At 44.0% G+C, this 26,190-nt stretch overlaps 1 protein-coding gene across 1 annotated transcript in view; it reads right to left on the bottom strand.

Moving 5' to 3' along the window:
* The window catches only part of LOC131201338 (cytochrome P450 2J2-like), a 49,224-nt gene that overhangs the window by 16,204 nt on the left and 6,830 nt on the right, over window positions 1-26,190 (bottom strand). Inside the window, exons 3-5 of the mRNA XM_058189159.1 lie at window positions 22,195-22,344; window positions 19,372-19,532; window positions 16,001-16,177 (exon numbers count right to left, since the gene is read on the bottom strand). Coding sequence (XP_058045142.1) covers window positions 16,001-16,177; window positions 19,372-19,532; window positions 22,195-22,344 — 488 coding nt within the window. The remainder of the gene's footprint in view (window positions 1-16,000; window positions 16,178-19,371; window positions 19,533-22,194; window positions 22,345-26,190) is intronic.

Genomic DNA, 26,190 nt, shown 5'->3' with positions numbered 1-26,190 from the left:
GTATATATAAGCGTAAGCATCAGGGGTGAAATCTAAAAATTTTCCCTACCGGTTTTCTGTGGGCGTGGCTTAATTGATGGGTGTGGCTTGGTGGTCAGGTGACTGAATGGGCATGGTCAATAATAATAAATAATAAAAATAATAAAGTATACAAAACTTGGGAGGCACCCGTCTACCTTCTTTAAAAATAGAGGCTTCAGTCTACCAATTGCGATTTACTGAGAGGCACCGGTCTACCTTCTTTAAAAATAGAGGCACCGGTCTACTAACTGTCTACAGCGCTGATCAGCTGTAGTGTGGCCCTTTGAAGTGCCGCAGCAGTCATTAGAATAGAATAGAATAGAATAGAATTTTTTATTGGCCAAGTGTGATTGGACACATAAGGAATTTGTCTTGGTGCATATGCTCTCAGTGAACATAAAAGAAAAGATACGTTCATCAAGGTACAACATTTACAACACAATTGATGGTCAATATATCAATATAAATCATAATCATATAAATTTAAGGCCGTTTGCAGCTATATCACCACCGAGAGCTTCAGGGACAGAGAAGAGGAACAGCGAGGCGTGGGCAGTTGGTGGGGGCAGAGAATTTTGCTACCGGTTCTCCGAACTACCTGCTCCCATCGCTACCGGATTGCGGGATCCGGTCTGAACCGGGAGCATTTCACCCCTGGTAAGCATGAAATACACAGTATATATAAGCGTAAGCATGAAATAACTATACAATATATATAAGTATGAGTATGTAATAACTATATTAATTGGATATAACGAAAGAAAACAATAATTGGATATAACGAAAGAAAACAATAGGACAGGAACGGTAGGCACTCTTGCGCTCTTATGCATGCCAATAGCAATTGCCAATAGACCGAGCAAAATTTCTTGGTTGTTTTTTTCACAAAGCGATCCAACGAAGGGAATCAAGACCACTGTTCAAACCTTCCCTTCCAACCTTATTCAAAAGCTCTAAAGAAAAATCAAAGTCACTTGTAGCAAACTCTACTGAGATATCAAGGGACATGAACGAAGCCACATTCTTCTGCTATCTCGAACTGGACATCAGACCTTGGTTCTAGAGTTAATTAGACATTTACAGCATCTACAAGGCGATGTGAGAAACTGCGAGGAGGCTTGGAGAGGAATGGAAGGGAAATTCGATATAAAAATAGATAGTAGGTGAGGCAGTAGGCAGCTTGCCTCATAAACATCAACTGGTGTTTGATGTTTATGAGGCAAACTGCCTATTACCTCACCTACTATCTATTTTTATATCTAATTGAGGTGCGAGAGACCTGGGGAAGGAGATTTCAGATCCGTCAAAGAGACTTACTAAAAAAAGAATGCTGGGAAATTCCGTTTATATTTTTCTAAGTGTCTATATTTGCTCAGATGAGCCTTAACAAAACCTCACTAAAATCTGTGCAGTTCTTGCTTCTTTGATCCTGTGTTGGGCTTCATATCTCTTTTTACTTCTTTGACAAGAATGTGATGGCAATAGTCAGATTTGCTTGAAGAGGAAAAGAGAAATGCTTTGTAAAAACTAAAGTAAAAAGCTCAAATCTTTGCTACCTTATGGCTATGATAATGTAGTCTCCATTTAGGAATTATTTTGGATTATGACTGTTAGTTTTGATACCCTGCATTTTGCTCTGGGAAGTCGGGGTGGGGGTGGGGGTAAGGGGAGGGAATTGGGGGTTGAGGGTAAAGGATGGAGTGATGGTTAATGTACAGGGATTATTGAAGATGTATAAATATAATTAATGTAGGGTCGGGTCTGCCCAGTTACCATTTTAGAACGGTGGGGAGGGAGAAAAGAGAGAGTAGGAGGTAGGAAAGAGGAGAAGAGGAAGGAAGAGGGGTAGAAGAGGGAGAAGGAAGGTGTAGGGTGGAAGGAGGAGAGGATGTAGATAAGAGAAGGAGAGGAAGGTCTGGAAAGTAGAAGAAGGTAGAAGAGGGAAGAGTGTTAAAAAGGGGGGTGGTGACTGGGCAAGCCCGACTAATTGTATATAACTGTACATTGGATGAGCTGTTTGATATGATTGTAAAAATAAAACTTTTTTATGAAAAAATAATAATAATAATAATGTAGTCTCCAGAGCAGGTAGTCCTCAATTTACGACCACAATCGAGCCCAAAATTTATGTCGCTCAGTTAGAAATTTGTTAAACGAGCTTTGCCCCATTTTATGACTTTTCTTGCCACATTCGTTAAGTGAATCACTGCCGTTGTTAGATTAGTAACACGGTTGTTAAGTGAATCTGGTTTCCCCGTTGACTTTGCTTGTCAGAAGGTCGCCAGAGGGGATCGCACGATCCCTGGGACACTGCAACCGTCATAAATGTGAGTCAGATGTCAAATCACGTGGCCATGAAGATGCTGCAACGGTCGTAAGTGTGAAAAATGATTACAAGTCACTTTTTTTCAGTGCCATTGCAACTTTGGTCAGTAAGTGAACTGCTATAATTCGAGGACGACCTGTATTAGCTGTTCTTTCATATAATCAAGAATAATGAAAAGACAAAGATATTTAAAAAGATATTTGTACTCGGACAACACACTGTTTAACTGAAGCTGGAATTATTATATTAATATATATATATATACATACATATATATGTAGGTCTTTGGTTATTTGGGTTTTCTCCCGCGTAAAATTGGAAGTGTCTTGGCGACGTTTCGACGAAGTCTCATTCGTCATCTTCAGGCTTCAGCTTCGTGCTTCTGGGAGCAATGTGTGATTGCAGCTGTTTCTTCCTTTTTAACTGCTAGTGGGGGTTTGAACTGATTGGGTGGGAGCTTGGCTGTGCTCTGATTGGATGGGGTTTTTTTTTTTGTACTCTGATTGGATGGGGGTGTGTCCTCTTTGGGTGGGGGCTTGGTTGTGCTCAGATTAGTCTGAGTTGCAGGGGGATTTGAGCTGGTGAACCCGAATAACCAAAGACCTACATACAAACACCCGCGAAAACCTCAGAAAACAAATACATACATACATACATACATACATACATACATACATACATATATATATATATATAAAGAATAATAAAAAGATCATAGTTTTTGCAGCCATCCATGGTTGATCTTGAACAAGGTCCTCAGGGAAGGATCTGGTTATATACAATTCAGATGGGAACTTAAGGTTGTCAAACAAACTGGAAGAAGTTGGGAAAACGTCAAAGACGGGGGGAAAAAATGTCGAAACTCTTCTGCAGTATTGCCGAAAACATTCATGGTTCTATTCCATAAATTCACTAAGAATCTAAAATGACTTGAAGGAGATTTTAAAATTCTGAGGAAATGGAGTGCTATCTATGCTACAGAGCGCCTGACTATGACATCGCACATGCAAACATGTTAACCTCACTACTAACTTGGGCTACCTCTTGCCCGTATCCTCTCATCTTCCTGGGTGACCTCAATATACCTCTTATTAACTAACGAATGTACAACTGAACCCATTCATACTATCCTATACAACGCTGTTACAAATCTAGGTCTTGAACAACTAGTAACGAACAATACAAGACTCAACAACTGCCTTGACCTCATCTTCTGCAACAACTCAAACTCAATTTATGGACTACAAATAAAAGAACCCTTTTCCAACAGTGACCACAGCATGATAGACTTTTGTCTCAATATACGCCCTTACAAAAATCATCATCATAATAGTATTCCAAACTACAATTTCAAAAAAAACCAACTATGACTTTATAAACACCCACCTCTCATTTCTTGACTGGCAAAATCTATTCTCAACCTGTATCACTGCTGAAGATCACTACAGAGTTTTCCTACTCGAAGTCAATAGAGTCATTAAACTCTACGTACCACAAAATCTACAATAATAATAATAAAAAAATAAAAAATACCACAAAATCTACATACCACCAAAATCAGAAAAAACAAATTACCCATATCAATAAAAAAGCTTCAATCCCAAAAAAAAATCCCTTTGTAGAAAAAACAAAAAGGGACATGTAGCTAATTTCAAAAACCGCTAATTGTGCTTTTTATAATTTTGTGAACAACAAACTTAATGACTCGAGATCCATCCCACCACTAAAAGAATCTAATGGCAAAGAAAATAATGATGAAACAGTTAAAGCAAACCTCTTTAACATATTCTTCGGCTCAGTCTTTGTTAACAGTAATGGCTCATACCCGACATTCCCAAACCGCACCAACAACAGCCTAACACATATAGATTTCACTGAAGAAAATGTTGAAAAAGCTCTTCACAAACTGAAACCATCCCTATCTATAGGACCTGATGGACTATGTGCATACTTCTTAAAAAAGCTTTCCTCTAATATAGCAGAACCCCTAAACATAATCTTTGGAAAAGCCTTCACGACCAGTTCCCTTCCCAAACTTTGGTCACTAGTCACGGTCATCCCAGTCTTCAAAAAAGGAGACCCCAGCTTAGTTGAAAATTACAGACCTATCTCTCTATGCTGTGTCACCTGTAAAGTTATGGAATCTATCATCAACCAATCCATTACTCTCCACCTAGAAACAAACAATCTACTCTCTAATAAACAATTTGGTTTCAGAAAAAAACTATCATGTAACTTACAACTTCTTCACTGCAAAAACATATAGACTACAAATCTTGATCAAGGCTAAACAATAGATGCAATTTACATAGACTTCTGTAAAGCTTTTGACTCAGTGGTACATGACAAACTTCTCCTAAAACTAAAATCCTACGGCATCTCCGGACCCCTACACAATTGGATAACAGCGTTCCTGTCAAACAGACAACAAGTAGTCAAAATAGGCAGTGCCCTTGGAAAGTAAAAGAAGGTAGAAGAGGGAAGAAGGTTAAAAAGGGGGGTGGTGACTGGGCAGGCCCGACTAATTGTATATAACTGTACATTGGATGAATTATTTGATAAGATTGTAAAAATAAAACTTTTTTATAAAAAAAAAAAAAAATAGGCAGTGCCCTCTCAAATCCTGTTCCTGTCAATAGCGGCATTCCCCAAGGCAGTGTTCTTGGACTAACACTCTTTATATTATACATTAATGATCTCTGTGACCATATTATAAGTAATTGTGTTCTCTTCGCTGACGATGTCAAAATATTTAACACTACCAACAATACAGCTACCCTTCAAAAAGACCTTGACTTTGTGTCAGAATGGTCAAAAACTTGGCAACTCCAAATCTCAACCAGCAAATGCTCTGTCTTACACATTGGAAAAAAGAATCTAAACACCAAATACAAACTCGATGGACATTACCTTACAGATGACCCCCACTCTGTTAAAGACATTGGAGTTTTCATATCCAATGATCTAAGTGCCAAAGCCCACTGCAACTACGTCGCAAAAAAGGCTTTAAGAATTGTAAACCTAACCTTACGAAGCTTCTTCTCCAGAAACACTACACTGCTAACCAGAGCATATAAAACATTTGCTAGACCAATTGTTGAATACAGCTCGCCTGTCTGGAACCCATACCACATTTCAGACATCAATACAATTGAACGTGTCCAGAAATATTTTACAAGAAGAGTTCTCCACTCCTCTGAATACAACAGAATACCTTATGCCACCAGACTTGAAATCTTGAATTTAGAAAACTTAGAACTTTGCCGCCTTCGACATGACCTGAGTTTAACTCATAGAATCATCTATTGCAATGTCCTTCCTGTTGATGAATATTTCAGCTTCAATCATAACAATACAAGAGCAAACAATAGATTTAAACTCAAATGTTAACAGTTTTAATCTTGACTGCAGAAAATATTACTTCTATAACAGAGTTATTAGTGCTTGGAACACACTACCTGACTCTTGTGGTCTCTTCTCAAAATCCCCAAAGCTTTAACCAAAAACTCTCTACTATTGACCTCACCCCATTCCTAAGAGATCTGTAAGGGACGTGCATAAGAGCACAAACATGCCTACCATTCCTGTCCTATTGTTTCCTTTCATTATATCCAATTAATATAGTTATTACATACTTATTACATGCTTATATATTATATAGTTATTTTCATGATTATGCTTATATATACTGTTGTGACAAAATAAATAAAATAATAAAAGAAATGAATTAGTTAGTCAGGAGTCTGCAAACTTGGCTCTTTTAAGACTTGTGGACTTCAACTCTGGTTGAAGAACACTGGGAGTTGAAGTCCACAAGTCTTAAAAGAGCCAAGTTTGCAGACCCCTGAGGTAAACCATCATTTTCTTAATTATCTCCAAGATAATCTGAATAGGTCCATCTGAATAGCTATTGGTATAACTCATGGTTCTCTTCTCAACCGCTGTCTCAGATGTTTGTGATACATTCCATGCTGAGTTTATATATTTAATAAAACAATTGATAGTCTGCCTTCTGCAGATAACGATCATTCAGTGTAAGCAACCATAAATAAATGACAATAAATATGAGTTAAAATCCAAGAGATTTCTAGGGTTCTTCCTATGGGGAAGATGGCACTAATGATGTGCGTTGATGGGACCGATTCATCTTTAGTTCTGGACAAGGAGGCACTTCTGGGCAACTCAGGGGTTCTCCTAGACCTGTGATGGTGAACCTATGGCACGTGTGCCACAGGTGGCATGTATAGCCATATCAGTAGGCATGTGAACTCAGCTCTGGTGCGCCAGCTGATTTTTGGGCCTTCTGGGCTCACCAGAAGTAGGGAAATGGGCTGTTTCCTGCCTCCAGAGGACCTGTGGGGGGTGTTTTTCTCTCTCACCTGGCTCCAGAGCCTCTCTAGGAGACTCTGGAGGCTAGGGACAACAAAAAACGTCACTTCCTGTCCAACCAGAAGATGGTAAATGGGCCGTTTCTGGCCTCCGGAGGGCCTCCAACGGGGTGGGAAGGGCAGTTTTCATCCTCCCAAGACTCGTAGAGAGACTCTAGAGCCAGATGAGAGAGAAAAACGGGCTTACTGGGCCATCACGTGCCAGGAGCGGTGGGGGGAGTCACACGCACATGCGCAGGGGCGGGACGCATAGAATTATGGGTGTGGGCATGCGTGTGTGCAACCTCCCCCACCCCACTTACCTGCCACGCGATGGCAAAAAAGTTAGTCATCACTGTCCTAGACCATGGGTGTCAAATTTGGTCGCATCATGTGACTTATTATGAGGGAGGAGTTTTTTGCCTTTGCGGATCTGGGATGGCATGGACTGTGCATGACACATCCAGCCCACAGGCCACCAGTTTAACAGGCCTGTCCTAGACTTACAATTCCTGCTCGAAGAGCAGGTGGCAGTCATGGCTGGGAGAGCCTCCATACAACTTCATGTTGTGTGCCAACTGCACCCTTTCTGGATCGTGAATCCTTGCGCACAGTCACTCAGAAACGGGCCCCTCGTCAGTCAGCAGGAATGCTGATATTTTGTTGTTAGTTGCGAAGTTGTGTCCCACCCATCACAACCCCATGGACAACATTCCTCCAGGCCTTTCTGTGATTTACCGCTAGCTTATCAATTACTTAGAAGGGGAAGGCTGGGCAGAGCAAACAAATGACAGCCAACTATTTAATAGCCAGCCATCAACACCCCAACACCGCAAAAAACCCCACATACAACAGGCACCCATATAAATACCACACTCAGAACAAGCACACACTTTGCTAGAGAGTTCACTGAAGATGGGCCCCAGCACAAATCCAAAAACTCAGAAGACAAAACCTCTAGCCCTGGTGACTGACCCAGATAGGATCCTACAATGGTCACTCATGCCCTGGTTGTTTCCAGCTTGCATTATTCCAATGCACGCTACATGCGGCTATCCTTGAAGAGTATTCAGAAGTGACAAGTGGTCCAGAATCCGACAGCACGGACAGTTTTGGAAGCCCCTAGGACCATGATTACGGGACTTAGGGGACCGCCTGCTGTTACCTCATGCCTCCCACCGTCCCATACGCTCTCACAGAGAGGGTCTTCTCAGGGTGCCGTCTGCCAAACAATGTCGGCTGGCGGCCCCCAGGGGAAGATCCTTCTCTGTGGGGGCTCCTACTCTTTGGAATGAACTTCTTCCTGGTTTACGCCAAATACCTGACCTTCGGACCTTTCGCCGCGAATTGAAAACATATTTGTTTATTTGCGCGGGGCTAGCTTAAACTTTTTAAACTGCTTAGTTTTTAAATTTTAAATTTTATTTATGTTTTAAATTGGGGTTTTTAGATTTTAAATATTTTAATTTTTTGGCCAATTGTGTAATAAGCTTTTTAATTTAGTTTTTAAATTGTATATTGTGTATGTTTCTTAGCCTGGCTGTACACTGCCCTGAGTCCTTCGGGAGAAGGGCGGTGTAGAAATTCAATAAATAATAATAATAATAATAATAATAATAATAATAATAATAATAATAATAATAATGATGATGATGATGATGATGATGATGATGATGATGATGATGGTGAACCTATGGCACATGAGCCAGAGGTGGCACACAGAGTCCTCTCCGTGGGTACGTGCACTATTGCCAGCTGCTCTTCTGGTTCCCAGCGCCGGCCAGCTGGTCTTCGCGGGTGCCAGAGTGCCTGAAAACAGCCCAAAAAGCAGCCAAAAAATAGGACTTTTGCCAGCTCGTTTTGGGGCCTTTTTCAGCCCGTTTTCTGGGTCAAAAACGGCCTGAAAACAGCCCAGAAACAGCCTAAAAATGGCTTGAAAAATGGCCAAAAAACAGGAATGCTAACGCCAGCCAGCCGGTCTTCAGGTTTTCGGTGCTCTGGCATGCGCATACGCACGCGCATGCATGGACGTTCCAGTTTGGGCACTTGGTACCAAAAAGGTTCGCCATCACTGCCCTAGAATGACACATGTAACTCCCATTTTTATGAGAACTGCTCTGGCTATCGACATGCTTCCAAATACAATTCAACATGTAGGTTATTACCTTTAAAGACTGTTCTGACCTAGGATTCCTTAAAAAGCAGGAAGCAGAGTCTTGGTCCCAGCAAAACCCCTTTTATTTACACGACTGTGAATTCCTTTCATTCACAGTCAGCAAGGCCTGTCCAAACAGTCTTTCAGAGGAAGATTTATCAACACAGACCTCATCTCTCTTGGAAAGCTGCCAGATAACTAGTTTCCAAACGCAGGTCAAGGCAAAACTTGGCACAGGGTCTCTTAGAGTCACGAACAGAACTTTCCACTCTTGAAACGACCAAACGAACAAATTGTTTCCTGCAAAAGCCCACTCGCCGTTCGCTCCTCTTTTGTTTCCTGTGGGAGAGACCAATCACCTCCAAGGTGCGGCTTTACTCCCAAGTCGACCCTGCTTTCTTAGTTGTCCTTGTCGTCTGGCAGCTCTGCATATTTGCACACTGGGAAGAGGCTCCAGCTGTTCCTCTGCCTCACTGCTGTCTAGCTCCCTCTCTGCCTCCAACGCAGAGCCCTCGTCCGAGCTTTCCCCAGCCCCCAGGACTGGCCCCAGTTTCTCCCCAACCTCCTAACTGTCTGATTCTGTTGCCAGGTCTTTGGGTCCAGGATATCTATGGAACTGTTTTTCCTCAATGGGATTGGGCCACCCCATTCCTGCTGGCAGAAGAGGCCTTTTTGGGACCCCATCAGCCAAGGAAACATCTTGCTGTAGGAGGTGTGATCTGCTCCTCTTTTAACCTTCAAAGAAAAGCCTTAAAATTTGACTATGCCAGCTGGCATTGGAGTCCTGAAAGAGAAGCTGCTGTTAATGCTGGTTGGTGCATTAAAACAGCGAAGGCATCTCCATTTCTTTGCTCCAAACTCAGGGTTCTTTTGGTTTTTTGTAATTTTAATCAGTTTTTATATTTGGATATCTGTATATTTTACCACCCCGGAGTCACATCAAACCACGAATTGAGTGGCAAATAAATTTAATAAAAATGCTAATGGAACAGCTTACATCCTGTTACGATACCTTTAACACCATCAAACATCCACATCTGCCTATCCCACATTCTTGGTAAAGGACTCGGGAGGTGGATAAAAACACCAAATTGAGTCTAAACATTTGGCTGTGGGACAAACCCGTAATAATAGTGGTTAATAATAATAATGGTTAATAATAATAATGGAGAAAGGCCATAATAATAATAATAATAAAGGGCCATGATGGCACAGTAGTTAGAATGCAGTATTGCAGGCTACCTCTGCCCACTACCAGAAGTTCGATCCTGACCAGCGCAAAGTTGACTCAGCCTTTCATCCTTCGGAGCTCCATAAAATGAGGACCCAGATAGCTGGGGGCAATACGCTGACTTTGTAAACTGCTTAGAAAGGGCTGTAAAGCACTATGAAGTGGTATATACCGGTAAGTCTAAGTGCTATTGCTAATGGGAGCAACGAGGACTAACGTTTTTTAAAGACCTTAAGATTGGTGTTAAGTGGGTGGTAATGCCAACCTGTTTTTAATAGTCTCGGTTTTGACTTGATTGTATCTGTCTCATAAACAACCGAGAACAGTCTTGATGTCACGGTTAAGGCATTAGGTTAGAAATTGGGAAACCATGAGTTCTGGAGCTGCCTTAGGCACAAAGCCAGTTGGGTGACTTTGGGCAAGTCACCTTCTCTCAACCTTGTTAGGAAGCAGCAGCAAACCACTTCTCAAACCTTGCCAAGAAAACTGCAAGAACATATCCAGGTGGTCGCTAGACCTCAAGCTTGGCTCAAAAGCATGCACAGCTAAAAACATTTTTATACGGTGGATCGTCAAGAGACCTCAAAACCCAGCAGTCTAGAACAGGGGTGTCAATCTCAATTTTATTGAGGGCCGCATCAGGGGTGTTTGACCTCAGGGCGCTGGGGTGGGTGTGGCCAGCTCGATGTCATTTGTGTTGGGGGCACCGGTAGTGGCCAAGTGCTAAGACACCAGACCCTCCCTCAGTCTCATTACAATCTTCTTTACTTTACTTTACTTTTACTTTTACTTTACTTTACTTTACTTTATTTTACCTTTACTTTTATTTTACTTTACCATACCTTACCTTACCTTTACTTTTACTTTTACTTTTACTTTACTTTACCTTACTTTACCTTACCTTACCTTACCTTACCTTTACTTTACTTTTAAATTTACTTTACTTTACTTTACTTTACCTTACCTTACCTTTACTTTTATTTTATTTTTATTATTTTATTTTTATTTTTTTGAATGAATAGAATTTATTGGCCAAGTGTGATTGGACACACAAGGAATTTGTCTTGGTGCATATGCTCTCAGTGTACATAAAAGAAAAGATACCTTCCTCAAGGTACAACATTTACAACACAATTGATGGTCAATATATCAATATAAATCATAAGGATTGCCAGCAACAAGTTATAGTCATACAGTCATAAGTGGAAAGAGATTGGTGATGGGAACTATGAGAAGATTAATAGTAGTGCAGATTCAGTAAATAGTCTGACAGTGTTGAGGGAATTATTTGTTTAGCAGAGTGATGGCCTTCGGGAAAAACTGTTCTTGTGTCTAGTTGTTCTGGTGTGCAGTGCTGTATAGCGTCGTTTTGAGGGTAGGAGTTGAAACAGTTTATGTCCAGGATGCGAGGGATCTGCAAATATTTTCACGGCCCTCTTCTTGTTTCACTTTACTTTACCTTACCTTACCTTACCTTAACTTAACTTTACTTTACTTTACTTTACTTTACCTTACCTTACCTTACTTTACTTTTACTTTTACTTTTACTTTTACTTTTACCTTTACTTTTATTTTACTTTACTTTACCTTACCTTACCTTACCTTACCTTTACTGTACTGTAGTGTACTTTACTTAACCTTACCTTATCTTACCTTTACTTTACTTTATTACTTTACTTTACTTTACTTTCTTTTTTTCCTTCCCTCTTCATTCTCCTTTCTTCTTCCTACCCCTCTTTCCTTATTTTTCCTTCCTTGCTCTCTTCCCATCTTCCCATCTTTCTCTTTCCTCTTTCCCATTCTCCTTTCCTGTCCATTCTTGCATGCTCAAATGCAAAAGGGGAAACATTTCTCCTTTTGTTTTGTTTTTAGTTGGTTGTGCTAGCCGCTCTGCCAGCGAAAACAGAACTCGGGGGGGGGGGGGTTGCACACGCGGCCCACTCGAGCTCCGTTTTCACTGGTAGAGGCCCGGCGGGCCAGTCCTTTGCTGTTTCCAGGGCAGCCCCATGGGCCAGATCTAAGCACCCCCATGGGCCGGATCCGGCCCGCAGGCCTTGAGTTTGACACCCCTGGTCTATAAAGACAGATAGATCATAGACAAATAAAACGTCAGGTTTTATTTGCCTACGCTCTATTACAGTGATGGCTAATCTTTTTGCCATCGTGTGCCAGGAGGAGGAGCGGTTCGCGTGCGCGTGCCCACAACCATAATTCTATGTGCCTCCCATGCGCGACCCCCCCCGCGACCCCGCTCCTGGCACATGATGGCCCAATAGGCCCATTTTTCTCTCTCACGTAGCTCCAGAGCCTTTCTATGAGTCTGGGGAGGGTGAAAACGGCCTTCCCCACCACCCCTGGAGGCCCTCCAGAGGCCAGAAACGGCCCATTTGCGAACTTCCGGTGGGACCAGAAGGTCCGTGTTCTGCTGTCCCCAGCCTCCAGAGTCTCTCTAGGAGTCTGGGGAGGGTGAAAACGGCCTTCCCCACCACCCCTGGAGGCCCTCCAGAGGCCAGAAACGGCCCATTTGCGAACTTCCGGTGGGACCAGAAGGTCCGTGTTCTGCTGTCCCCAGCCTCCAGAGCCTCTCTAGGAGTCTGGGGAGATTGAAAACGGCCTTCCCCACCACCCCTGGAGGCCCTCCAGAGGCCAGAAACGGCCCATTTGCGAACTTCGGGTGGGACCAGAAGGTCCGTGTTCTGCTGTCCCCAGCCTCCAGAGCCTCTCTAGGAGTCTGGGGAGGGTGAAAACGGCCTTCCCCACCACCCCTGGAGGCCCTCCAGAGGCCAGAAACGGCCCATTTGTGAACTTCCGGTGGGACCAGAAGGTCCGTGTTCTGCTGTCCCCAGCCTCCAGAGCCTCTCTAGGAGTCTGGGGAGGGTGACAATGGCCTCCCCCCCCCCCACAGAGGCACTCCGGAGGCCCAAAAGAGCCTGTTTGCCAACTTCCGGTGGGATTAAGCTCGCGTGACCACTGATATGGCTACACGTACCACCTGTGGCACGTGTACCATAGGTTTGCCATCACGGCTCTATTATTTTATAATCTTATGCCGGCTTTGCAGATGTTATGGTTTTAGTCGTCGCAGGGAATGCAGCAGTACAGGTTGTCTTCGACTTGCGACCGTAACCAAGCCCAAAATTTATGTCAAATAAATGAGACCTTTGTTAAATGAGTTTTGCCCCATTGTACAACCTTTCTCACCATAGTTGTTAACTGAATCACTGCAGTTCCCAAGTTAGTAACATGATTGTTAAGTGAACCTAGTTTTCCCGTTGACTTTGCTTCTAAAGAAGATGATCACATGACCCCAGGACACTGCAACCGTCAGTTGCCAAGAGTATGAATGTTGATCGCGTGACCTCAGGAGTGCTGCAGGGGTCGAAAGTGTGCAAATGGTCATAAGTCACTCTTTTCAGTGCCGCTGTAACTTCAAATGGTCACTAAATAAATTGTGGTAAGTGGAAGAACACCCATACTCTGGATACACGTCCATGGTGGATTTTTACCAAGTTTGGGAAGCACTTTGGATTTGTAGGCAAAAAGATACCTTGGGCCCTGTGACTGCACCAACGTAGCATCTGTCTTCAGCTCTCTAAGGCATCCAAGACAGATTAACAGAATTGGAAGCGGTAGCGGGATTCAGCCAGTTCAGGCAGATTTGGGCGAACCGGTAGTTAAATTACTGGCTGGCCCCGCCCCTTCCCTACCCGCTCCTTCCAGGAGTCCCCACGCACCCCATTTTGGCTCCCAGGTAAGTGCAGGGAGGCCTCCTAGGCCCAAAATGGGGCACAAGGGAAATGGTGTGCTCCCCCCCACCCCGATGACCCGTTTTTGCTCCCAGGAGGCTTCAGGGGGGCCTCTGAAGCCCAAAACGGGGCACAAGGGGCAGCGCTCCGCCCGCAGTTCGTTTTCATTCCCAGGAGACTGCAAGAAGACCCACTAGGCCCAAAACAGGGCATAGGGGGGCAGCGTCACATCCCCCCACAGCCCATTTTTGCTCCCAGGGAGGTGCAGGAGGTCGAGTGCCACCTGTCACACCCCCTGGCCACGCCTACCAAGCCACACCCAGAGAACCAGTAGTAAAAAAAATTGAATCCCGCCACTGGTTCGAAGGGACCTTAGGTCATCTAGTCCAACCGCCCCCCCTCCGCCCAAGCAGGAGACTCTAAAATATTTCAGACAGATGGCAGTCCAGTCTGTTCTTGAAAGCTTCCAGTGATGAAGCTCCCACAACTTCCGAAGGCAATTTCTGTTCCATGGGTTGATGGTTCTCACTGTCAGATAATTTCTCCTTATTTCTAGGTTGAATCTCTCCTTGATCAGTTTCCATCCATCATTCCTTGTCTGGCCTTCGGGTGCTTTGGAAACCTTCTCTCTGTGGCCGCCTCTCAAATATTGGAAGATGCTATCCTGTCTCCCCTGGTCCTTCTCTTCACTAGACTAGCCAGGCCCAGTTCCTGTAACCGTTCTTCATATGTTTTAGCCTCCAGTCCCCTAATCATCTTTGTTGCTCTTCTCTGCACTCTTTCCAGAGTCTAAGCATCTTGTTTATAGTGTGGCGACCAAAACTGGATGCAGTATTCTAGGTGTGGTCTTACTAAGGCTTGATAGGGTGATATTAGTACCTCACTTGATCTTGACTGTATCCTTCTGTTAATGCAGTTAAGGATTGCATTGGCTTTTTTGGCTGCCACCGCACACTGCTGTTGAGCAAAGGAAACAGTCTCCTTCAGTACAGGTAGTCCTCAACTTACAACCGTTCGTTTAGTGATCGTTCAAAGTTACAGCAGCACTGAAAAAAGGAACTTATGACCATTTTCACACTGGCAACCATTGCAACAGGAGTCATGTGATCAAAATTCAGACACTTAGCAAATGGTTCTTATTTATGTCGGTTGCAGTCAGTAGTGGGATGCTGCCGGTTTAACAACCGGTTCGGTGATCGCGCACGCAGTTTTACAAATACTAAACTTCTGCGTTACTTGGGAGTAACGGCACGGCAATGCACTCTGCCACACCAATCAGCTGAGAAGAGAATGGTAAGTAAAGCACAGGGGCGGGCCAACCAGATCATCGGAGTGAACCGATTCGCTCCCAGCTGATCATCGGAGCTCTACAGGTTCGCCCGAACCGGTCCGAACCAATATAGAATCCCACCCCTGGTTGCAGTGTCCTGGGGTCATGTGATCCACTTTTGTGACCTTCTGACAAGCAAAGCCAATGGGGAAGCCAGATTCACTTAACAACCATGTTACTAATGTAACAACGGCAGCGATTCACTTAACAACCGTGGCAAGGAACGTTGTAAAAGGGGGCAAAATTCGCCTAAGAAATGCTTCACTTAACAGAAATGTTGGGCTCGATTGTGGTTATAAGTCAAGGACTATCTGAAGTAGGAAGGCAGTTGGAGTGAGTGGGGGGAGAGAGTAATCTGAATGATTCCCTTATGGTAAAGGTAAAAGGTAAAGGTTCCCCTCACACATACATGCTAGTCGTTCCCGACTCTAGGGGGCGGTGCTCACCTCCGTTTCAAAGCTGAAGAGCCAGCGCTGTCTGAAGACGTCACTGCAGTCATGTGGCCGGCATGACTCAACGCCAAAGGCGCACGGAATGCTGTTACCTTCCCACCAAAGGTGGCCCCTATTTTGTCTACTTGCATTTTTTAGGTGCTTTCGAACTGCTAGGTTGGCAGAAGCTGGGACAAGAAACGGGAGCTCACCCCGTTACGCAGCAGCACTAGGGATTCGAACCACCGAACTGCCGACCTTTCGATCGACAAGCTCAGCGTCTTACGCGCTGAGCCACCGTGTCCCCTTACGGTAGAACGGTTCAAATGGTTGGGCTGTTGCTCGGGTTCCAAAATATTTAGAGGAGGAATTCCAATGAGAGATAATACTCACTCTTTTCAGCTGAAGTAGATAGTAGTCAATAAAATCTCGGGGTTCGTGCAAGGACTGGTTTTCCTTGTGCTTCTCAATTTCCTCCTTTGCCAGATCATAGATAAACTTAATGTGGGACAGTGTCTTTTGATGTGGCCCAGGAATGTGACGCATCAACCAGGGAACTACTTCATACAGCTGGAAGAGGATAAAATCACCATCGCTGTTATAATAATAAGACAACCTATTTTCAATTAGGCAATTAACATTTTGCTGACATGGATCGGACCACTGCTTGTGCCCCAGAGCATACAAGCTTCTGGGCAGGGACAAAATGGCAGCCACCAGAGAAGCTGCCTCGTTGTGCTGCCTTAACGAGACCTGCACAGCACCACAGCAGGCTTCTAAGCTTATAAACCGCTTAAAGAAGGCTGAAAAACACTGAGAAGCGGTATATAAATCTAAATCAGTGGTGAAATTCAATTTTTTTTTTACTTCCAGTTCTGTGGGCGTGGCTTGGTGGGCATGGTGTGGCTTGGTGGTCATGGCTTGGTGGGTGATATTGCAAAATCCCCATTCCCACCCCGCTCCAGGGGAAGGATACTGCAAAATCCCCATTCCCACCCCACTCCAGGGGAACGATACTGCAAAATCCCCATTTCCTCCCCACTCCAGGGGAAGGATACTGCAAAATCCCCATTCCCACCCCACTCCAGCAGAAGGATGCTGCAAAATCCCCATTCCCTCCCCACACCTGGGGGAAGGATATTGCAAAATCTCCATTCCCACCCCACTCCAGGGGAAGGATATTGCAAAATCTCCATTCCCACCCCACTCCAGGGGAAAGATAGTGCAAAATCCCAAAATTTTGCCAGTTTCCCATTGGCTTCGCTTGTAAGAAGTCGTCAGTGAATGTTGCCATGTTGCCAACATCATGGTCACATAATGACAACATCCCATGTTGTCATTATGTGACCATGGGATGTGGTGAGGTGAGAGCCGAGATGGCGCAGTGGTTAGAGTGCAGCACTGCAGGCTACTTCAGCTGACTGCTAGCTGCAGTTTGGTGGTTCAAATCTCTCCAGCTCAAGTTGATTCAGCCTTCCATCCTTCCGACGTCACTAAAATGAGGACCCAGATTGTTGAGGGCAAGAGGCTGACTCTGTAAACCGCTTAGAGAGGGCGGGAAAGCACTGTGAAACGGTATATAAATCTAAGTGCTATTGCTATTGCTATGTGTCATGCCCTCGTCGGAGCCTGAATCTGCAGGGGAAGACGAGCTAGAACTGGAGCCGGCAGAGATTGCGGGGTGGGAGGCTTTATTGGCTTCAGAAGAAAATGGGGAAGGCCAGGGTCTTTCAGGATTAGGACAGCTTGTAGGCAGGGAGGAACAGGGGCAGGAGAACCAAGAGAGGCTAAGCAATGAACATGAGAGAAAGAGCTCAGGCGATGAGCAGGGATCACCCCCTCCTCATCCGAGAGCACAGAGAGTGGAGAGAAGGTGAGAACAGCGCAGACTGAGCTGGCTACATGGGAAGAGAGAGCCACACCCATCTTCACAAGGCACACCTGGGGACTGAGACTTAAGGAGACACTGTACAGAGGGGCATTTGTAGGGAACAAACACTGAATTCCTGGAGTGAATTCCTGCTGATGTTTGAACTTTCCAAGAGTCCTTGCATTCTTTCGGGCTTTCTGGACTAATTACCTGGATTCTTTGCTTCCTGAACGCCCTGATTTGCCCTGCTGGATTTATTGCTGTGCAGTTGTAATGTTCACAGTGTTGGGCTGGACTATTTGTAGCCAGAAGCTGCTTGAGGTATGTACGGGTGTTTGTCACCACTTTGCTCTGGGACTTGCCAGAAACATGGGAGCGTCTGGGAAATTTGGAGCAGCAGAGGGACAGTTTGAACTGCCAGCTGCCTGTGTTATCTCTATGCCGTGCCCCAGGTCATCACAGGATGCTGCAACTATTGTTATTGCGAGCTGATAAACCAAGTGCCCGAATTGCGATCACCTGATCCTTGGGTACCAGTCCTAAGTCCCACTCATTCAGAATTGTCATTAACTTTGAACGCTTGTTGAGTGAATGGTCGTTCGGCAAAAGCTACTTGTTTTGGGGGTAGTCCTCAACTTACAACAGTTCGCCTGGTGACCGTTCAAAGTTACAACGGCAATGTAATAAGTGACTTATAACCATTTTTCACACTTATGACCGTTGCAGCATCCTCATGGTCACGTGATTTACATTTGAATACTTAACAACTGACTCACATTTATGATGGTCGCAGTGCCCCAGGGTCATGTGAACACCTTTTGCAACCTTTGGACAAGCCAAGTCAACAGGGAAACCCAATTTACTTAACAACTGTGATACTCATTTAACAACTGCAGTGATTCACAACTGCTGCAAACAGTCATAAGCTGCAGGTAGTCCTCAATTTGCAACAGTGACCGTTCAAAATTACAACGGCACTGAAAAATGTGACTTATGACCATTTTTCACAGTTGTGACCTTTGCAACATCCCCGCGATCATGCGATCAAAATTCAGACACTTGCCAATTTGTTCGTAGTTATGACCATTGCTGTATCCCGGGGTCACGTTACCCCCTTTTGCGACCTTCCGACAAGCAAAGGGGAAGCCAGATTCACTTAACAACCGTGTTACTAACTTAACAACCGCAGGGGTTATTCACTTAACAGTTGTGGCGAGAAAAATAGTAAAATGGAGCAAAACTCACTTAACAAATTTCTCATTTAGCAATGTAAATTTTGGGCTCAGTTGTGGTCATAAGTTGAGGACTACCTGAACTGAGGTTGCTCTCCTTTCCCTCTGCTCTCCCCTGCCCCCCCCCCCCACACACACACCATCATTTACTCCATACACTTATTAATACTCGGTCTCTCTTGTTAAAAGACCTGCGCTCTTAAAAGACCAGACTACAATACGGTAGTCCTTGACTTACAACCATTCGTTTAGTGACCGTTCAAAGCTACAACAGCACTGAGAAAAAGAGACTTATGACCATTTGTCAAACTTTCAAACTGTTGCAGCATCCCCATGGCCATGCGATCAAAATTTGGATGATTGACTCGGGATGGTTGTAGCGTTCTGGGATCATATGACCACCTCTTGGGACTTTCTGACAGGCAAAATCAATGGGGACGCCGACTTCGCTTAACAAACCGTGTTGCTCATTTAAAAACTTGCAGTGACTCACTTAACAACGGTGGCCAGAGAGGTCGTACAATGGGGCACGATTCACTCAATGACCGTTTGGCTTGGCAACGGGAATTATGGGCACAATTGTGGTCGTAAATCGAGGGTTACTCGTTTAGGTTTTTAGGCTAATGGGAATCAACCTGGTAAGAAGACAAAAGCTTACTCACCACATGAAAGAAGCTGCCCACAAATTGTGTACCAAAAATCAGGCCTTTGGTTAGTTTCTGAAAGTTTTCCTCCTCAAGAGAGAATCGGTACCCGAATACCAAGACGGCTATCACATTGAAGAAAGCGTTGGTGACTGGCAACAAAGGATCTAAGGGCTGACCTGAAAATTAAGAAATTGATTCTCAAATGAATAAAATACCTAAGGGTAGAAGTATTGCATTCCATTGCCTGCAGAAATGGAATAAATCCTTTGACTTACAATCAGTCACTTAGCAACTGGTCAAAATTACATTTTTTATCCTTATGTTGTGCCTCGTCCGCTTTCCCCGCAGCCGGGGCCTTCTTATCTGCTTCCGAACGCTGAGGAATGTCCTAGCATGCCTCCCGGCCCCAGCCCTGGCTCCATGCCCAGACAGGCTGAGGAAGAAGAAGCGCCTCCAGCCCCCAGCCCTGGCTCCATGCCCAGGCAAACGGAGCAACTAGACCCCGACCCCTCCCCCACAGCATGTGAGCCTGAGGAAGGTCAATTACCAACAGCTGCAGACTGGAGTGACCCTCGCTTCAGGAGAATTGATAGGCGGCGTCAACAGAAGGAAGGGAGGGGCAGGCCTGGATAAGTGCTGAGTCATGGAGCCACACCCCATGGCCTATATAAAGGATCTGCTTTCTGGCATTCTCTGAGTCAGGCAAAGTCTACCTTATCTTGCTGAAATCACTTTCTGGTCTCCTGCCTGCCTTGAGAACTTTGCTAGGACTTTGGCAGAGCTGCAGAGGCACACCTGATTCGGATTTCCCTGACCCGGCCGTCAGCGGAGGAGTGGGACACGACACCTTAACATGTCAGGGTTCCGAGACAGATGACTTAATTAATTTATGAGCCTCGAGCCAAGTTTCAAAAGAAATCCAGTTATTTATTAGGAGCAACATGTCAGCAGGTACCCAAGTGAAGTGAGCTCTGCCCCACATAATTTATGGCCCAACCAGGGTGTGTCATAAATCACTATCTCCAACGGAGCACTTTCGCGGGCTGTAGAGAACACAACACTGGTTTTGGTAACCTAGGATGCAGCCTTGAGAAAGGTATGCGTGGAATGTACTTCTGGTTGCTACCATGCTGCTCCATCAGTTTCCCATCCTCCTGCTTATTTATTTATTTATTTATTTATTTTATTTGCATTTATATCCCGCCCTTCTCCGAAGACTCAGGGCGGCTTACACTATGTCAAGCAATATGGCAACTGGAGAGCAGGCCAGGAATCGTTTATGAGTTGACATAAAAGCTATTTATGTCCTGGATTTGATGTTCTGACGGCTGCGCACACACACCCGCAGTCGCATGTCCGCATTTCCGGCACTCGGCAACCAGCCTGTGTATACAGTGGTCACACATGCCTGCAAGAACCAGCATTTGCAGGTAGTCCTCGATGTACAACAATTGAGCCCAACATTTCCATTGCTAAGTTGTGTTTAAGTGAATTGCATCTCGTTTACGACCTTTTTTTAAGCACAGTTGTTAAGCGAATCACTGCCGTGCTTAAGAGAATCGTGCAGTCGGTAAGCGGATCTATCTCCCCACCCCCCATTGATTTGGCTGGTTGAAAGCTGATTGGGAAACGGTGGTCATGTGACCTTGGGACTGTGCAACGATCATAAATACATGCTAGTTGTCCAGTGCCCAAATTTTGATCTTGTTACCACGGGAACGCTGCAAACAGTCATAAGTTACAGGGAGTTCTCGACTTACAACGGTTTGTTTAGTGACCGTTCAAAGTTATAACGGCACTGAAAAATGTGACTTCTGACCGTTTTTCAGAGTTATGACCTTTGAAGCCCCCAGGATCGTGTGATCAAGATTCCGATGCTTGCCAACCAGTTCGCATGTACGACCATTGCTGTGTCCCAGGGTCATGTGATCCCCTTCTGCGACTTTCTGACAAGCAAAGGGGAAGCCATATTCACTTAACAACCATGGTTATTAGCTTAACAACTTCAGGGATTCATTGAACAATTGTGGCGAGAAAAGGTGCAAAATGCGGCAAAACTCACTTAACCCTCTGGGCCCTCTGGTGGCTCAGGCTGCTAAGACAGTCTGTTATTAACACAGCTGCCTGCAATTACTGCAGGTTCTAGTCCCACCAGGCCCAAGGTTGACTCAGCCTTCCATCCTTTATAAGGTAGGTAAAATGAGGACCCAGATTGTTGGGGGCAATAAGTTGACTTTGTATATAAATATACAAATAGGATGAAGACTATTGCTTGACATAGTGTAAGCCGCCCTGAGTCTTCAGAGAAGGGCGGGATATAAATGCAAATAAAATAAATAAAATAAATAAAAACCAACTTCTCACTTAACAACATAAATTTGGGGCACAGTTGTGTTCGTAAGTCAAGGACTACCTGTGTAAGACAAGGTCTACCTACACTTCTGTTTTCCGACCAAAAAATGTCCCATAGAAAACAATGGGTTTGCTTAATGACTGTGGCGTTCACTTTATAACCTATGCATTTGCTTAATGACCAACACAAAAAAAGGTAAGATCGAGTACAATCATGTGGTGACCTGTTTAGCGACTATCGCATTTTATGACCGTAATTGCAGGCTCGATTACAAAGTCAAGGACTACTTGTAAAGATTTAGATCAGGGATGTCCAAACTTGGCAACTTTAAGACTTGTGGACTTCAACTCCCAGAGTTCCTCAGCCAGCTTTGCTGAGGAATTCTGGGAGTTGAAATCTACAAGCCTTAAAGTTGCCAAGTTTGGACACCCCTGAATTTAGATAAACTAGCTCTTGAGCGGACAGCCTTAGCTGGTCTCACCGACCGTTGGCATCAGCGAAGATCTCCACTAGCTGACCGGCTTCGTCTTGTATTTGATTCTCGATGCCTGTCTTCCCCACTCCAAGTTTCCTCATAGTAAGTAAGCCAAATCGCCTCTGTTGCTTCCAAGTGTGGCCGTTGGAAAGAATAATGCCTGAATCAAACAGAAATAAGTGAGAAATTGTTATTCATAAGAGAGATGCACCAAAGTTATGAAATCATTGGCTTGAGGCTTCCTTGGTACTTTAACATAACATAACATAACCCTGGCCTACGTCAAGTGCCTGATCTTCAGACCTTCCGTCGTGAGCTAAAAACATACTTATTTATTCAAGCGGGACTGGCATAATAGTTTGATTTTAAATTGGGGTTTTATTAATATTTTTAAATATTTTAAATTTAATTTTAATTATTAGCCGTTTTTGTAATTTTGATATGTTTTAATTTGTTTTAATTGTACATATTTTGTATTTTATCTCCGGCTGTACACCGCCCTGAGTCCTTCGGGAGAAGGGCGGTATAAAAATTCAATAAATAATAATAATAATAATAATTTTTTAAAAAAGGACAACAAAGACTGTTCTTTCTGCGCCAACTCAGTAAGCTCAAACTGCCCAAGGACCTACTGATCCAGTTCTACAGAGGAATTATTGAGTCTGTCATTTGCACCTCTATAACTGTCTGGTTTGGTTCTGCAACCCAACAAGATAGACACAGATTTCAGAGGATAATTAGAACGGCAGAAAAAATAATTGCTACCAACCTGCCTTCCATTGAGGACCTGTATACTGCACGAGTCAAAAAGAGGGCTGGGAAAATATTTACAGATCCCTCGCATCCTGGACATAAACTGTTTCAACTCCTACCATCAAAACGACGCTATAGAGCACTGCACACCAGAACAACTAGACACAAGAACAGTTTTTTCCCGAAGGCCATCACTCTGCTAAACAAATAATTCCCTCAACACTGTCAGACTATTTACTAAATCTACACTACTATTAATCTTCTCATCATTTCCATCACCAATCTCTTTCCACTTATGACTGTATGAATGTAACTTTTTGTTGCTATCATTAAGGGTTAAATTGCAACCTATGACCATCATTTGTGTTTTAAATGTTGTACCTTTGATGAAGGTTTTTTTATTTTTTTTATGTACACTGAGAGCATATGCACCAAAACAAATTCCTTGTGTGTCCAATCACACTTGGCCAATAAAATTCTATTCTAACATAATAACAGAGTTGGAAGAGACCGTGGAGGTCTTCTAGTCCAACCCCCTGCCGAGGCAGGAAACCCTACACCATTTCAGACAAATGGCTATCCAACATTTTCTTAAAAATTTCCAGTGTTGGAGCATTCACAACTTCTGCAGGCAACTTTCACAACTTTCTGAGCTTGGTTGTTTTCTGACAGATGTTTTATCACTCACACTACGTAACACCATCAGTGCAAGTAGGAGGTGGGGTTTGCTCCCTGTTTAAATACAAGGGGCTGCACTGCCAAGCTCAGACCCCCTCATTTCAACCCTGAGCTACACATTTATTTATTTATTTTATTTGATTTTTATACCGCCCTTCTCCCGAAGGACTCAGGGCGGTGTACAGGCAAGATAAAACCAGCAATACAAATATACAAGTTAAAATATCATTTAAAAAACTTATTTAAAATTAGCCTGAAATTAAATTACCATAAACTAAAAACCCCGTTTAAAAATTAATAAAATTTCCCATTAAAAATCCAATTTAGGCCAGCCCCGCGCGAATAAAGAGATGTGTCTTCAGTTCGCGACGGAATGTCCGAAGGTCAGGTATTTGACGTAGACCCGGGGGAAGCTCGTTCCAGAGTGTGGGAGCCCCCACAGAGAAGGCCCTTCCCCTGGGGGCCGCCAGCCTTTATTGGACTCACCAGTTTAGAAGAGGTCATATTCAGCAAGTCGTACTGGTATATTTTTGTGGGAATGAAGAACGTGCAAGAACGACGCAGAATGAGACACAACGCTTAAGGAAATATTCTTTAACACAACATTCTAAAACTGGGTTTGTTCACTTCGGCTTGGTAGTCTGAGGTAGCCCCCATGTCACAAATCAAGGCTAATATTTAAGTCATACATTCTCTTTGAAGGCGTAGTTTGGAGTTGGTTTGTGTTGTGTGTGATCCCATGGTGGGAAATTCCAGCGGGAAATTCCAGCGGGAAAACATTTGAATTCTATTGGTGACCAACTGATCCAGGTGTGTATATAAGGAGAGCATCCTGCCTGCATCTTTTGCTGAAGTCTCACTCTTAATAAAAAGGGGCCGTGGTGGCTCAGGCTGTAAGATAGCCTGTTATTAAAACACAGCAGCCTGCAATTACTGCAGGCTCGAATCCCACCAGGCCCAAGGTTGACTCAGCCTTCCATCCTTTATAAGGTAGGTAAAATGAGGACCCAGATTGTTGGGGGGGGGCAATAAGTTGACTTTGTAAATATACAAATAGAATGAGACTATTGCCTTACACACTGTAAGCCGCCCTGAGTCTTCGGAGAAGGGTGGGATATAAATGTAAATAATTAAATAATTAAATAATTAAATAATTAAGAGCTGTTGTCACGAATCCAGTCTCGAACTCCTTACTCGACTAACTAAACACTGGCGACGAGGGTGACAGAGCCCTCCCGAGATGGCCAAATCTGCCAGCAAACTGGAACGGAGACATATCGATCAACTCCGTAAACGAACAGAAAACAACTCCGGCCCTAACTATCATCCAATTCTTCCAACAGCTGACTCAAACCTAAGAGGACTGGATGACTCACCTGACCCCGTCACCAACCCAACAGCGATTATTCCACCAGAGTTTGAAGAAACAACCACAAATAATCCACAAAATAGGGACCCATTGGAAAAGCTGGGAGGCAGGGGAAATACCTCTGAACCAATGGAAGAGCTGGGAAGCGGGGAGGGCACCTCCAACCAGCATGTGTCCCCCGCCTCAGCTGAGCAGGTTTCTCCCACCAAACCTGAACTGCGCAGGTCAAGTAGAAACAGGGAACGCCCGAATTATCTACGTGACTATTATGAATATTATTACAATTGCTAAATTTGCAAACCTGGGTGAAGTGAAATTCAGGGGGGGAGGAGTGTTGTGTATGATCCCATTGGTGGGAAATTCCAGCGGGAAATTCCAGCGGGAAAACATTTGAATTCTATTGGTGATCAACTGATCCAGGTGTGTATATAAGGAGAGCATCCTGCCTGCATCTTTTGCTGAAGTCTCACTCTTAATAAAAAGAGCTGTTGTCACGAACCCAGTCTCGAACTCCTTACTCGACTAACTAAAAAGTTTGCATATCAAGGATAGTTTAAAACGGGACTTGCAATTAGATCAGCTTTAGAATCCTTGCTAATTCCTCGTTGTTTGTATAATTTTTAGTGTATTCTTAGTTGCCCAAAATCACCTTGATTAGATGGGCATCCATATAAATCTGTGTTTTTTTTAAGTTGGCAATATTAACATAGGTGGATGTCAACACTCAGAATATCCCAGCCAGACCACACAAGTCAATTTTAAAATGGAAATTCCATATTCCTCAGATTGGTACTTTTTCAAAAGGCAACTGAACTTGGTTTTCTACTTGGAAGATGTTTCACTTCTCATCCAAGAAGCTTTCTTCAGTTCGGGTCAATGACCAGATAACTGCGAGGAATATAAGTCCTTCCATCCTCCTCCATTCAGTCAGAACTGAAGAAGCTTCTTGGATGAGAAGCGAAATGTCTTCAAGGAAAAATGAAGTCCAGTTGCCTTTTGAAAAAGCACCTTTGGGACAACCATGACCTGGATGACTGAGAATCTCTGCGGATATATTGCTCAGGTGCTTCCCAGAAGAAGCAACCATCATAAGTCACTTGTTGAAAACCCATGGATGAGGTCATGCCCACATTAGTAGCTAACCGGTTGGCATGTCCACAAAACAAGGTCAAAAAACTCAAAAATGATGGTTGCAATGATGCAACT

The sequence above is a fragment of the Ahaetulla prasina genome, chromosome 6 (assembly GCF_028640845.1).
Source record: "Ahaetulla prasina isolate Xishuangbanna chromosome 6, ASM2864084v1, whole genome shotgun sequence".
Lineage (NCBI taxonomy): Eukaryota > Metazoa > Chordata > Lepidosauria > Squamata > Colubridae > Ahaetulla > Ahaetulla prasina.
The sequence above is the reverse complement of the archived record's forward strand: the minus strand, read 5'-3'. Positions and strand labels throughout refer to the sequence as shown.